This window comes from Mytilus edulis, chromosome 3 (genome assembly GCF_963676685.1).
Source record: "Mytilus edulis chromosome 3, xbMytEdul2.2, whole genome shotgun sequence".
Lineage (NCBI taxonomy): Eukaryota > Metazoa > Mollusca > Bivalvia > Mytilida > Mytilidae > Mytilus > Mytilus edulis.
Genome location: NC_092346.1, coordinates 56,770,458 through 56,783,625, shown reverse-complemented (window position 1 = coordinate 56,783,625; position 13,168 = coordinate 56,770,458). Strand labels below are relative to the sequence as shown.

General features: G+C 30.3%; 2 protein-coding genes across 25 annotated transcripts in view; both read left to right on the top strand.

Annotated features, from left to right (window-relative positions):
• The window catches only part of LOC139514373 (hemicentin-1-like), an 89,605-nt gene extending 79,469 nt beyond the window's left edge, over nucleotides 1–10,136 (top strand). For all 24 annotated transcript variants that reach the window (XM_071303505.1, XM_071303512.1, XM_071303513.1 and 21 more), the window contains 10 exons: nucleotides 427–726; nucleotides 3,591–3,845; nucleotides 4,260–4,568; nucleotides 5,318–5,566; nucleotides 6,039–6,302; nucleotides 6,626–6,748; nucleotides 7,188–7,260; nucleotides 7,943–7,993; nucleotides 8,421–8,456; nucleotides 8,837–10,136. In XM_071303505.1, the coding sequence (XP_071159606.1) occupies nucleotides 427–726; nucleotides 3,591–3,845; nucleotides 4,260–4,568; nucleotides 5,318–5,566; nucleotides 6,039–6,302; nucleotides 6,626–6,748; nucleotides 7,188–7,260; nucleotides 7,943–7,993; nucleotides 8,421–8,456; nucleotides 8,837–9,071 (1,895 nt within the window). In that variant the 3' untranslated portion in view covers nucleotides 9,072–10,136. The remainder of the gene's footprint in view (nucleotides 1–426; nucleotides 727–3,590; nucleotides 3,846–4,259; nucleotides 4,569–5,317; nucleotides 5,567–6,038; nucleotides 6,303–6,625; nucleotides 6,749–7,187; nucleotides 7,261–7,942; nucleotides 7,994–8,420; nucleotides 8,457–8,836) is intronic.
• LOC139514377 (exportin-1-like) overlaps nucleotides 1–13,168 on the top strand; it is a 667,034-nt gene that overhangs the window by 297,814 nt on the left and 356,052 nt on the right. The gene's annotated exons all lie outside the window — the stretch shown is intronic.

The window sequence follows — 13,168 nt, the reverse complement described above, 5'->3', positions numbered from 1 at the left end:
TCAGAGAAAGACCTCAACCCCAACCTCCAAAATTAAAAAAAAATGTATGTATATATATTTAAACCATTTTCATGCTTGTTGTCATTTTTGGACCCCCTTGAACACTTCAGTGTCAGACATTTGTCTTTGGAAATGGACTTATATATGTGTTTAATGGTATGATGAAACATAAAGACATTAATAGTCTGCAAAGTTCAAAAATTTAAATAAGCATGTTTTGTAGCAATGGAGTTAATTATTTTTCCTTTAGTATCCATTGATCTTGAAAAAATAAAAGAAAAACAATACCGAAATCCAATTAAAATTGTAAAACAGAAAGTCCTTTTATTAAATTGCAAAATTAAAAGCTCAAACATTCCAAAGTAAGGAAAACAACTGTCATATTCCTAACTTGGTAAAAACAAATATTTTGTTTAAATTTTTCAGATGTACCATCTGTATTAGCCAGCATTAAACCAACAGTTAATGTTGGAGAGTCCGTTGTTATTAACTGTGTTGTCACTGCTGATCCTAAAGAAACTTCCATCACATGGCAAAAGGTGGTCAATAATGTTCCTACAACCATGTCTATAACCAGTAACAATAGATACTCAGGTGGAACTGTCTCAACACCAGCTCTGACCATCTCTAATGTAGAAGACAATGATGAGGGACAGTATATATGTCAAGCTACTAACACTGTAGGAACTGGATCTAGTAACCAAGTCTACTTAGATGTTGTTGGAGGTAAGAATCATGTGACATTTAAGGAGGCTCACAGGTATAACAATTTCAGAAAAAAATTAATCATTTTTTTTTTCATTACACATGTTATTTATTACTTAATTAGTTCTTACTTTATCATATGGTTAAAAAAATAATTAAAAAAAAATCAATTCGTCTTGGCCCCCAGATGACTTTTAAAATGTATATATCATTGAAAAAGCTCCATATTATCTCCCTTTGGTGCAAAAATGCCATTTTTTGGCATTAAGATTGAAAATCTTTTTTAACTCATCAGTGACCTATGTTTTTTATTTTTATTTTCAAATAAGATGTCCTTTAACTAAACGATTGTAAAATTTGAGCGATTTCTGTAATTTAGTTCTTTTTTTATTTCAATATTACCTCTATTTCTCCTATTAGTTCAACAGAAAAAAAGTACCTTAACAAAAATGTATGCTTCTTTCGAAGGCAGATTGTGAAGGTAAATGAACGGTGACCCCATTTCTTTATTTAATTTTCTATCAAGTATAAGATAAAGTTCATTTATAGAAAAATATAGCAAAATCCTATATTAGGGAAAATGTTTTATTAACTTAGATGACGATGAACATATAAGTAAGGCATTCTTTTAATGAATAAGTGATAAATTCTTACAACAGATTAGTAAGACTTTTTCACAACAGATTTAGGAAGACATTTTTACAACAAATCAGTAAGACATTCTTACAGTAAATAAGTAAGGCATTCTTACAATAAATTAATAAGACATTCTAACAACAAATATGGAAGGCATTCTTACAAAAAATTAGAAAGACATTCTGACGTCAAATTAGAAAGGCATTCTTTTAACAAATTAGTAAGACATTTTAACAACAGATTAGGAAGACATTCTTTTTTTGTAATATATATTTTATTATTTTCATATCATTTTCAAATCTCATCTACAAATAAAGATGTACACACAAATTATTCTGCTATAAATCTTAAACATATGGTTAACCATACTTGTTATAAATTATAAAATACATTGTACAAAGTCAAATAACAGAATACAGAATACATCTGCATCGAGCTCTATTTTTTAATAATATTATTAATGTTTGACCATTTTTCTTTTATTCTTTTTGCTTTATTGGTAGAGCACAAACTCATAGAGACCATGTCAACCCTATAATAATAGTTAAGCCATTCAATTGCTTCAGCAACAGATGGGACTGTAAATCTAACTCTACATAAGTAAACATATCTCTTCAATATCAGAATACATGTATTTAGAATATCTTTAAATATGTGATAATTAACACCCAAGATTATACTTGATAAGGTTGGGAGAAAGCTTACATTACATACATCTTCTAACTTTTGAAAAAAATTAAGCCAGAATGTTCGAACGTATCTACATTCAAAAAAGAGGTGTATGTATGTTTCTTTAGTTTCTGTACAAAAAGTGCACAGTTCTGTTTCACTATATTTACACTTCATAAGTAAAATATTTGTTCCTAGAATTCTATGGAGTAATCTGTATTGAAATGCCCTTAATGTGGGATCTTCAGTTATAAGTAAAGGAAGACTAAAAAAATAATTCCATTCTTCGGCCACAATATCTATTCCCAATTTTATTTTCCATTTCTCTTGTATGCGTGATGGGGTTTCCTTTATTTTCTCTAGAAAAAATTTATACAAATGTTTTGATACTTTATCAACTGTTTTTATGGCGGTAACAATTTTGTGACTGACAGTATTTAGTTTGATAAATACTTGTGAATGAATTATATTCTTCCATTCCTTTGGAAGAGCCAAGATTAGTCCATAGAACTCTAAGAAAGTTGTTTTTATATTATGATTTCTAATAAATTCATCATAATTGTAAAATTCTCCATTTTCCTTAATGAGATCATTTATGAAAAATACATTATTCTGTATCCACCTTTTATAAAAAACTGTTTTTCCATCAATCATAATATTTTCATTTAAAAACAATGGTTGAGACAAGATATCACTTGGGGCTGTGGTCAGAGGTTCACACAGTGAGGCATATGATGAAATTACATTTTGCCAAAAAGGGTTAAATTCTTTTTTAATTTCATTGAGTGCTGATTTTGATAGATGCCACATATTTTCTCCACCATTCATTTCAAGGTGATCTGCCAATAGAACTTTCCATGAGGAATAATTTGTGGGGTCTAAAACTTTTTTAACCCAGGATAACTTAAGTGATTTTATAAATGATTCAATATGTGGCATTTTTACCCCACCATCCTCGTAATTTGAGATAAGTATATTTCTTTTAATTTTGTCCCCTTTACCATCCCACACAAATCTGTATAGCATAGCTTGTAGCTGCTTTAATATATCTGGGGATGGATCTGGTAAAACAGTAAAACATTGAATTAGAATTGGTAGGGCGAGAGTTTTCACAACTACAATTTTCCCATATATAGTAATATTTCTGAATGACCAATCACTTAAAAGATTTTTTACTTTTTGAATTTTTTCTAAATAATTATCAACACATATATCAACTTTTGACAAACAATATTGAATGCCTAGGAGTTTGAAATTTCCTGAATGGTTCCATATTATTGTTTTATTTGTGTTTAGCTCCTCACCACAGCCCCTTTTTGCCCCAATCCATATAACTTGGGTTTTTTCAAAATTAGCCTTCAAACCAGAGCATGAGTAAAACAAGTCTATCTTATTTAGAGCACTGTTGAGAGATTCTTCACTATCATCCAGGATCAAAGTCGACATAGGAAGACATTCTAACAACTAATTAGTAAGACATTCTAACAAGTAATTAGGAAGGCATTCTGACAACAATATTTGATTTCAGATATTACATGTTATTTATAAAAAGTTAAAGCTTGAATTATAATAACTTTTAGAGCCTCCAAGACTGACCTATGTAACACCAAGCAGAATCACAGTGACAGAAGGTGACTTAATCCTTGCCACATGTGTCAGCACAGCTAATCCAACACCAACATTCACCTGGTATAAAGATAACAGTGTTCAAACTTTCGCAACTGGTGATAAACTGAGGATTGACATCTCTGCCAGAACTGACATGGGAACTTACACCTGCCGTGCACGTAACAACTATGGTTTAGATGAAGCAGCTCTAACAGTTGATGTTCAATGTAAGTTGTTGAACATTTAAAAAAAAAATATAAGGAAATGCTTTTGCAGCTGGTTTTGAAGCTGTATATGTAAACATTTCATGATCAAATGAAGTCACAACAGGATGGTTGAAGCATTGGCAAAATTTTCAGGAAAATTGATGCATTAATAACTACTGAAATATTTAAGTAGACAAATTAAGTAGCAATTCACAGTAAAGAAATAACAACATTATAATTGACACCCATAAAGTTATGACCATCCTCTTTTTGTGACTTTCTTCCAAATAAAGCTATATTCGTGTCATACATATGCATATGTATGAATTCAATATCTATCATAGATTTGATTTCTTATACTTGAAATGGTGAAATATAAGTTTATTTATTTTTATTATTTTGCCATTGCAACATTCTCAATTTATTTTATTACAGATAAGCCTGATGTTACTATTTCAACCTCAACTTCCACATTTAACGGTGTCGGTGGTGGTTCTGTCAACATCCCATGCACACATCTTGCCAACCCTGCCGTAACAGCAGTTAGCTGGAGGAAGGTGTCTGGTGGTGTGACAGAGACAATAACAGTCGGTGGAAACAAATATGCCGGAGGTGGATTATTCCAGTCTGGTCTTACCATCTATAATCTACAGGCTAGTGATGTCGGTACATACCAATGTTTGGCTACAAATCTGGTTGGTACAGGAGAGAGTGAAATCGTCACTTTGAACATTAATACTCAAGGTTAGTGTAAAGTAAATGTTGGAAACATATTTTTATAGTATGTATTGTCATATGGCTTCTGTTGTTGAACTGTCATGTTCAGTAATTAGGCTACTGTTGTGGTTCTGTCAGATTCAGTCATAACAAAGTTATATTATAATTCAATTCAATAGTGAAGACTTCTCTCAATTTTTTTTTTGTATAAAGAAAAAGATAGTTATATAGAAAAAAATTAAAATAAGGAATCTTAAAGTTATCAATTATTGTAAGAATTCATTACAATTTTTAATATAAATAAGAAGATGTGGTATGACGTCTAAGGAGTTAACTCTCCATTAAAGTCACAATGTTTAAAAAGTTAACAATTAGAGATCAAAGTGCAGCCTTCAACACTGAGCCTTGGCTCACATCGAAGAGCAAACTATAAAAGGTTCCCAAAATTGCTAGTGCTAAACAATTCAAACAGGAAAACCAGCAGTCTAATCTTTAAAAAAAAAAAAGAAACAAGAAACATTAATGAACCACACCAACAATCAACAACCACTCAGCAAGCTCCTGAATCACTAGTTTAAACTTCTTGTTTTTTATCTTCGGTAGCTGAATGATGAGATTAATGTGTATTCTACAGGTCCATAAACAATTATTATTAACTATTGCAAATGAGGGCTAGTATTTTATTACTTCATATAAGGAAAAGTGAACCTGAGTTAATACCATTTTATGTATATAAATTATAGCAATTTACTGACTGGTTATTTGTATTTTTCCAGCTGCACCTTTCGATGTCAGAATTAATCCAGTATATGTGGATGTTATTGCTGGAGCTAGTTTTGATGCTACCTGCACATCTAAGGGAGATCCTGCTCCTACTTTTTCTTGGTACTATGCTGACAGAATGATTCAGACTGGACCACAACTGACTGTTACAAGCACTGTTAGTACTGATGGTGGACTGTATACCTGTGTAGCCACTAACTCACAGGGAATGGCCCAAGCTAGTATGGATGCTAATGTTAGATGTAAGTATTACTTCTAATTTGTATGGACTGGTATGATAAATCATATCCTTTTAAATCTGTATCTTATAATTTTCAACCATATCCTTTTGTAAATTTTAATCTGTATTTTTCATTAATTTATAAGATAAACATATTCTACCACTTATTCCTATTGATAAATACAGGTATCTACTGTTGAATAGTTAAATTATAAAATTTAAAAAAAAAATGATATCCTTATCACTGTATAGATGTGATAGTTTTGTTACATGAGTCTTTAACTTAAATCAGCTGATGGCTTTGTTATATGTACAAATAAACTTGACTAATGCCATCTGAGATATTATTATTCTGTTATAATGGCTCCTTTTAAAGAGTGAGACAATACTGCTGACTCTTTATGAAAATTCTCATCTCATCAGAGAATATGAACATGTTATTGATCCCAGCAATAGAAACTGTTTTATAAGTATGTGATAATTGCCTTTTGTAGTTGCACCAATCAGTACCGTCACAACAACAGAGTTCAAGAGGACTCTTGGTGACCCTGTTACTTTACATTGTGCCACTAGATCTAATCCTGCAGCCACAGAGTGGTCTTGGACAAAGGATGGAACAACACTACTCAATCACTACTCTGATACATACTTGGTAGATATGGATAGTCTACAGGATGTTGGAACGTACACTTGTATGGCTAAGAATACTGTTGGACAGTCATCTCTTATAGAATTCCATGTTAAGGAAGGAGTAAGATGTATGTATCCTTTCATCCCCTCCTATGTACATATTCCATAATTTCTCATTACTTGATTATATTGAGTAATGTGTTCTTTGTATGTTTAATTGTAGAAAATGTATAAATTATTTATGTTTCTGAAAGAAAAGAGAGAGAATGTATTTTTATTATTGAGGTTTTACCATTCCTTCAATACTTAATCAAATGCACATTTTAGTTATCTTTTTTTTCAATTTTCCTGGTTTCACACCATGTTCTATATATATCAGTTGCTCTCCACATCTTTAACACCATTGAAAAAAAATGTTATTACATGCTGATGTTTTTATTATTTTTTTTAGCAACCGTAGTTACTGTAGAATCATCTGAAAAACTGACAGCAGCAGAAATAGCAGCTGTTGTAGTTGGTATCTTACTTGCCATTGCCATCACTGCAGTTATAATCATCTGTTGCTTCACAAGAGGTTAGTAATTATATGTTCTCAAGGTCACTAATGAATTATGGGTAATAATATGTGTAACATGTTAAACTGCTTCTTTTATCTCATTTGTTTGCAGGTTGAAAACTTTTTGAAAAAAATATATTGAAATAATTGACACGTTTTTAAACAAATGGTTTGAAGATAAAACTAAAATCAACAATATTTTTCATTGATCATGTTGATACATTCTGGGATCATTATAGCAAAATAAAGAGTAAAGAAAACCTGTATGGTCAATTAGAATTTTTCTTGTTAAAATGTAAAATGAGTTTTGTACTGTAAATTATTTTGTAAACTTTTGATTTTTATGGCATAAACACTTAAAGTTGTTATCTTTCAATCTGATTTGGTCAACCTGGATGCCAATAAGTTCAACATTTTTGTAAGTTGTATTAAAGTAAAAAGTTTTTATTATTACTAGGATTATGTGCAAGGAAAGCTTCTCCTAGGATGATTGAGGAAGTACCAGTCCAGAGACCAATGACTACTGTCAAGTGAGTACAATTTTTTTTTAAGTAGTGAAAGTTAAAACAAGGAGTAGTAAAAGTTAAAACAAGAAGTAGAAGTTGAAACAAGTAGTAATAAAAGTTAAAAGAAGGAGTATAAGTTGAAACAAGTAGTAGTAGAAGTTAATAAAAAGAGTAGCAGAAAATGCTTAACTGCATTTGTTAAATGTTGCTTAGGACTGTGTAACTTAATGTAAAAAAAATATATTTAGGAAGGTTAAGCTTCCATTGAAATGATTACAATTATACATAACCACCATTTGGATTGATTTTTATCATGGCCTGCCATTTCTTAGTGAGTAACAATATTTTTTCCTGTCTGTATTGTCTGTATGCTGTCAAAGAAAATTTGTGAATGTAAGATCCCCTGCAGAGTTTACTTTGAATTGAATGAAACTCAACAGAATAATTTCTTACTTTCTGTACTTTATATGCAAGACATATTCAATGTTTTTGTGACAAAATATGGAGTTTTCTATACCTGTATAATAAATGCAAAGTCTCTCCCATTTTTTAGAAAAACGGAACGAAATATAACATTATATTATTTGATCAGATTTTTTTTTTTTTCTAAACATTTAATTTAAAGGACTTTGCACTGAATATATACCTAGAGGAGTAAGTTAACATAAATTGAAAATCTATAAAATGTGTTTTCCACTTTTTTTAGGGATCCAATTTACTTTAAAGACATCAACTTACAAATGGTTCCTCAGTACAAGTAAGTATTTATATTTTATATCAATATTACCATCTTGTGGTCTCATTGGTTCATTAATCAGAAAATTGTCTTGGAAAAGTGAGTCCTGATTACCTTGTAATGTCAAATTATGAATATATGAGTTATAATATTTTAGAAATTATAATTTTACCATGTTTACACTAAAACAATTAAAGAACTAAGAACCGTCTACGTCCAGTTTTTTTAGTAGAGAAACTGTAGAGGCGATTACTTCACAAAACACCATGGGTTGATGCTTGAATAGACAAGCTTCTTTTTAAACATGTAAAAAAAACATTATTTAAAGTTCAATTGTATTATATTCATGTGGATTCGAGACACTATACAAATAAAAGATGTCTTAGACAAAGACTAAAGGACCTCCAGATTTTAGTATTTCTAATTTGTGCCATTTATTCTTTTACAGGACTATTGAATATGTACAACAAGAACCACAATATTTGTAAGTATCAAGTTAATCAGTCTTTGTGTTTGTACAAAATATATGTATTAAATAAATGTAAAATCACTGGATTATGATATTTTGTGGAGATTTTTTAGAGATTTAAGAAGTTTTTTTACTCAGCAAATGCATATGTGTAGGTTAAGAATAGAAGCAATGAATGCAACTTTGGAAAAAAGTTTATGGATAAAAAATTCTTTGACTTTAAATTTTTTGGTTAAAGTCAAAGGTATTTTCATGTGTTTCTTTGAAATAATATAGGACAACTGGCTAATAAACATGAAGTATTACCCAAAATCTGTTCTTTGATGACAGCTGACATAAATTGATGGTTTCGCTATCACAGAAGATATATATAACTTGTAATTTATGTATTTTAGGCAATATGACTCTCCCAGAATGGCACAGACACAGTACCTTCCAGCTGTAGAATATATGCCTGATTACGATGAGGAACGCAGAAGGAGAAGGAAGAAGAATAGGAAAGCAGAGCAGGTTGTTCTCGAGGAAAGAGTTGTATCTGGTGGTGATGTTTACCAAACAACCAATGGAGGCAGCAGCGTTTACCGTACCGTAGATCGTTCAGGAGATGTGTATATAGATACCGCACAGTAATCTCATTAGACAGTTTCAGATAGAAGCTGTTTAACAGCAGTTTGCAAAGACTCATTGAATGAATGAACATTTTCGAATTGTGGTAGTGGATGAATTCACGACCGATTGTGCATTGAGAAGACTGCTTTGCTGTTCAAAATGATTCCATCATGAGTTGGCCTTGTTCAAAATTTATCAAAGTTTTTCAATTAAATTTATTTTCTACAAATTTGATTAATTAAAAATATGGTTTTTTTTTCTTCTGAATTCATTTGAAAAAGAAATTATTTTGTTAATATATTTACCCTTTCAGAAATTATTTGAATAATGTTTTAACCCTTTTAGTACAAATTTGATTAATTTTTAGATATATTGTTTTGTTTGTTTTGTTTTTGATAAGTTTATTTGGGTATAGATCATTCATTGAACCAAATTAAGGTCTGAAAGACAGATAAATTTGAATGTTATGTTATGATATGTTATGTACATATATATATATATATATATTTAGTATTGTATAGTAATCATAGTTATATGATGTATATATAGTAAAAGATAATAGATTTCGAATATGTAACACATAATCAATAAATGATATATTATCAAACATTTTTTATATACATTTACACAATTATATATATTTTTTATTTTTTTATTGACCAGTACTTATCGCATTGCATTTTAACATTTCTTTTTATATTCAGCATTTACAAACATTCGAATAAGATTAAAAATTTTTTTTTTTTAGATTCATCCTTTTATTTACAATTTCAGTAATTAAATGTGGTCATTGTCTATGTTATATTTCAAACAAATCAAAAGTCACACTTGACTTACATAATATACATATGGAATTTTAGATTTAATAGCATAAAAGAATATGAAACTTGCTTGTTGTTGAAGGCTTTATATTGTTGAAAATGTTATATTCTTCACAGAATACTGACTGAACAATCAAATTTGTTACAGACTGATCTCTTTTTTATTGAAAAGTCATAATGTCTTTGTTATAACATTCTATTGATATTCATTTGTTGATATTAATAAATTACAGGTATTTTTTAATAAATTTATACTCATTTTCAATTGTGTTTTCCATTAAGAGACTGCTTATATACAAATGCTAAAAAAAAGTATCTGTCTCGGCTCAGCAAAGTGGAAAAAGAAAGTCTCAAGATGAACAGTTTCCTGCTGTCCTCCAGTCATGGTTCATTGACTTTAATACTTTTTATATAAAAAAGATGTAGTATAATTGCCAATGAGACAACTCTCCACAAGAGGCCAAATGACACAGAAATTCACTGTAAGGCCTTCTACAATGAGCAAAGCTCATACTGCAGTCAGCTATAAAAGCCCTGAAATGACAAATGTAAAACAGTTCAAACGAGAAAACTAACGTCCTGATTTATGTACAAAAATGAACGAAAAACAAATATGTAACACATGAACATGTTTGAGTTTTTTATTAGGTCAGTTTAAGGTAGAATGTGTCATTTTTGTAGTTTGCCATATTGGTTTACATGAGTTTTTTTTTGGTTTTTACTATTTTGATGGTTCTTTTACGACACAAACGGCTGCTTTCAGAGCCAGGGTGATCAGCTGGGCCGCCGCTAACCATGATGATGTGTTGCCGGTAGATGAATCATTGACTCCGTAGTAAATGAATGCTCCTGCAATAAAACAACAGTACAGCTTGCCCTCTGATGTCTGGGTAGCATGTGAAACTCAACCCATCCACAATGGGTTTGAGAAAATTGCTGACACAGGTTAACTGTACAGAATTGTCAAAAACAAGCTTGTCCTTGAACTATCGGGCAGAGTAACATGTTATAGTAAATGTATAATGTGGATTCATTATTATTCATTCTTGTTATTCTTTGGTACAGATGAACCACAAATTCTAATTTTCAACAAATTACACATTTTCTACAGGCTTTGTAGGCACAGATTGGCAAAACCAGAAAATCAAATATCCATCAAAATGCTGGTTTACTCAATCAATTCATACCCATAAAAATAAATGTATCCACAGTAATCAGGAGCTGATCCAGCGCATCCTTTTGGGCTGGAAGGACTAAGACTTGACTAATGCGATAGTGTGATCCATGATGGAATGAATTGATATATAGTTGAATTATCACACTAAGTATCTAAGAAACACAACTAATCACAAAACCTTAACCTATACTATGAATAGTGAGATTCAGTGCTGTACACCTAACAATCATTCTTTACACCAAATATAGTTGACCTTTTATTCAGTTATTATAAAATCTTAATGTCAACTGATGAATAAATGAAAATAAAGTTCACCTCAGATGAACTTTGTCAGAAAATTGTACACCTTACAATCATTTTATACACAAAATAAAGTTGACCTTTTAATCATAGTGACTGAAAAACTTACTTTATCCTGAGAACTGTATGCAACTGATAAACCTATAAATTGTGTTCAAGGTCGGATGAATTCCATCAAGAGGAATTGTACACTTTTTTTCATTCTATACACCAAATATAGTGGACCTTTTACTCATAGTGATTAGAAATAATCAACCACTTTCTTTCAACTCTGTTAGATATTTGTCTCACTGGCAATTGTACATCTTATTTTTAAACTAATCAAGAAATATGAATGTCAACCAATAGACTATTTTCTTATTACCGACTTTTGACTCACAAGTTTATATTTTTTAGACAGGTTACCTAGGACATCCTGGTACCAAGTCAAGTTAGAGCAATGTAAAGAAGTAAATCAAGCTTTTAATCTGAACGATTCTTGGGGAAAATATACTGCTTCATTTTTTCTTTACACGACAAACTCATCGTAAAATAGTAAAGTTTCCCCTCAAATTACACCGATTTAATTTTTGATTTTACTTATTATGATTGCTCTTAATTGACCTAGTACCAGGATTTTGCAGGTAATCAGTCGAAAAAAAATATAAACTGGAGTCAAAAGTTGGTAATATGAAAATAGTCTATTAAATCATAACCAGATGCTCCGCAGGGCGTAGCTTTATACGACCGCAGAGGTTGAACCCTGAACGGTTAGGGCAAGTATGGACACAACATTCAAGCTGGATTCAGCTCTAAATTTGGATTGTGATTAAATAGTTGACACAGCATAGGTTTCTGACACAGAATGAATGTGTTCTAATGAACTTAAAATTTTTGTTTCTCTTAGAGCAATTCACTATGCTGTTGAATATTAATCCTCTCAAAAAAATGTTTGAAGAAATTTTCTTTTTTATTTATGAAATTTCAAATGAGAAAAATTGAACCCAATTTTTTTAATCACATCCCCCTTTCCCTTATTCCAAAACTAATCTCAATTAAAATTTCTAATGGAGTTTGCAACAATAACTACTCATTTAAATACATCATAAAATATTAAGATGTAAAAAAACTGCTTGTTATCACTGAATGGTAAAGATTATTTTAATTTATCAGTTGGTAGTAAAAAGTGAATATACATTGTATATTGTATATAACAAAGATTTAAGTTGATTCTGGACAAAGAAAGATAACTCCAATTAAAAAAAAATCTTGCTATTGCACAATATTTTGCAATTAGATATTTCTTGCTTACTATTCTGGACAAAGAAAGATAACTCTAATTAAAAAAAATTTTGATATTTCACAATATTGTGCAATTAGATATTTCTTGCCATTGCGCAATACTGTGCAATTGAAAAGACTTGCTATTACACAATACTTAATATAATAATTTTAGATCCTAATTTGGACCAACTTGAAAACTGGGCCCATAATAAAAAATCTAAGTACATTTTTGGTTTCAGCATATCAAAGAACTTCAAGATTTCAATTTTTGTTAAAATCAGACTAAGTTTAATTTTGGACCCTTTGGACTTTAGTGTAGACCAATTTGAAAACAGGACCAAAAATGAAGAATCTACATACACAGTTAGATTTGGAATATCAAAGAACCCCATTTATTCAATTTTTGATGAAATCAAACAAAGTTTAATTTTGGACCCCGATTTGGACCAACTTGAAAACTGGGCCAATAATCAAGAATCTAAGTACATTTTTAGATTCAGCATATCAAAGAACCTAACTGATTCATTTTTTGTCAAAATCAAACTAAGTTTAATTTT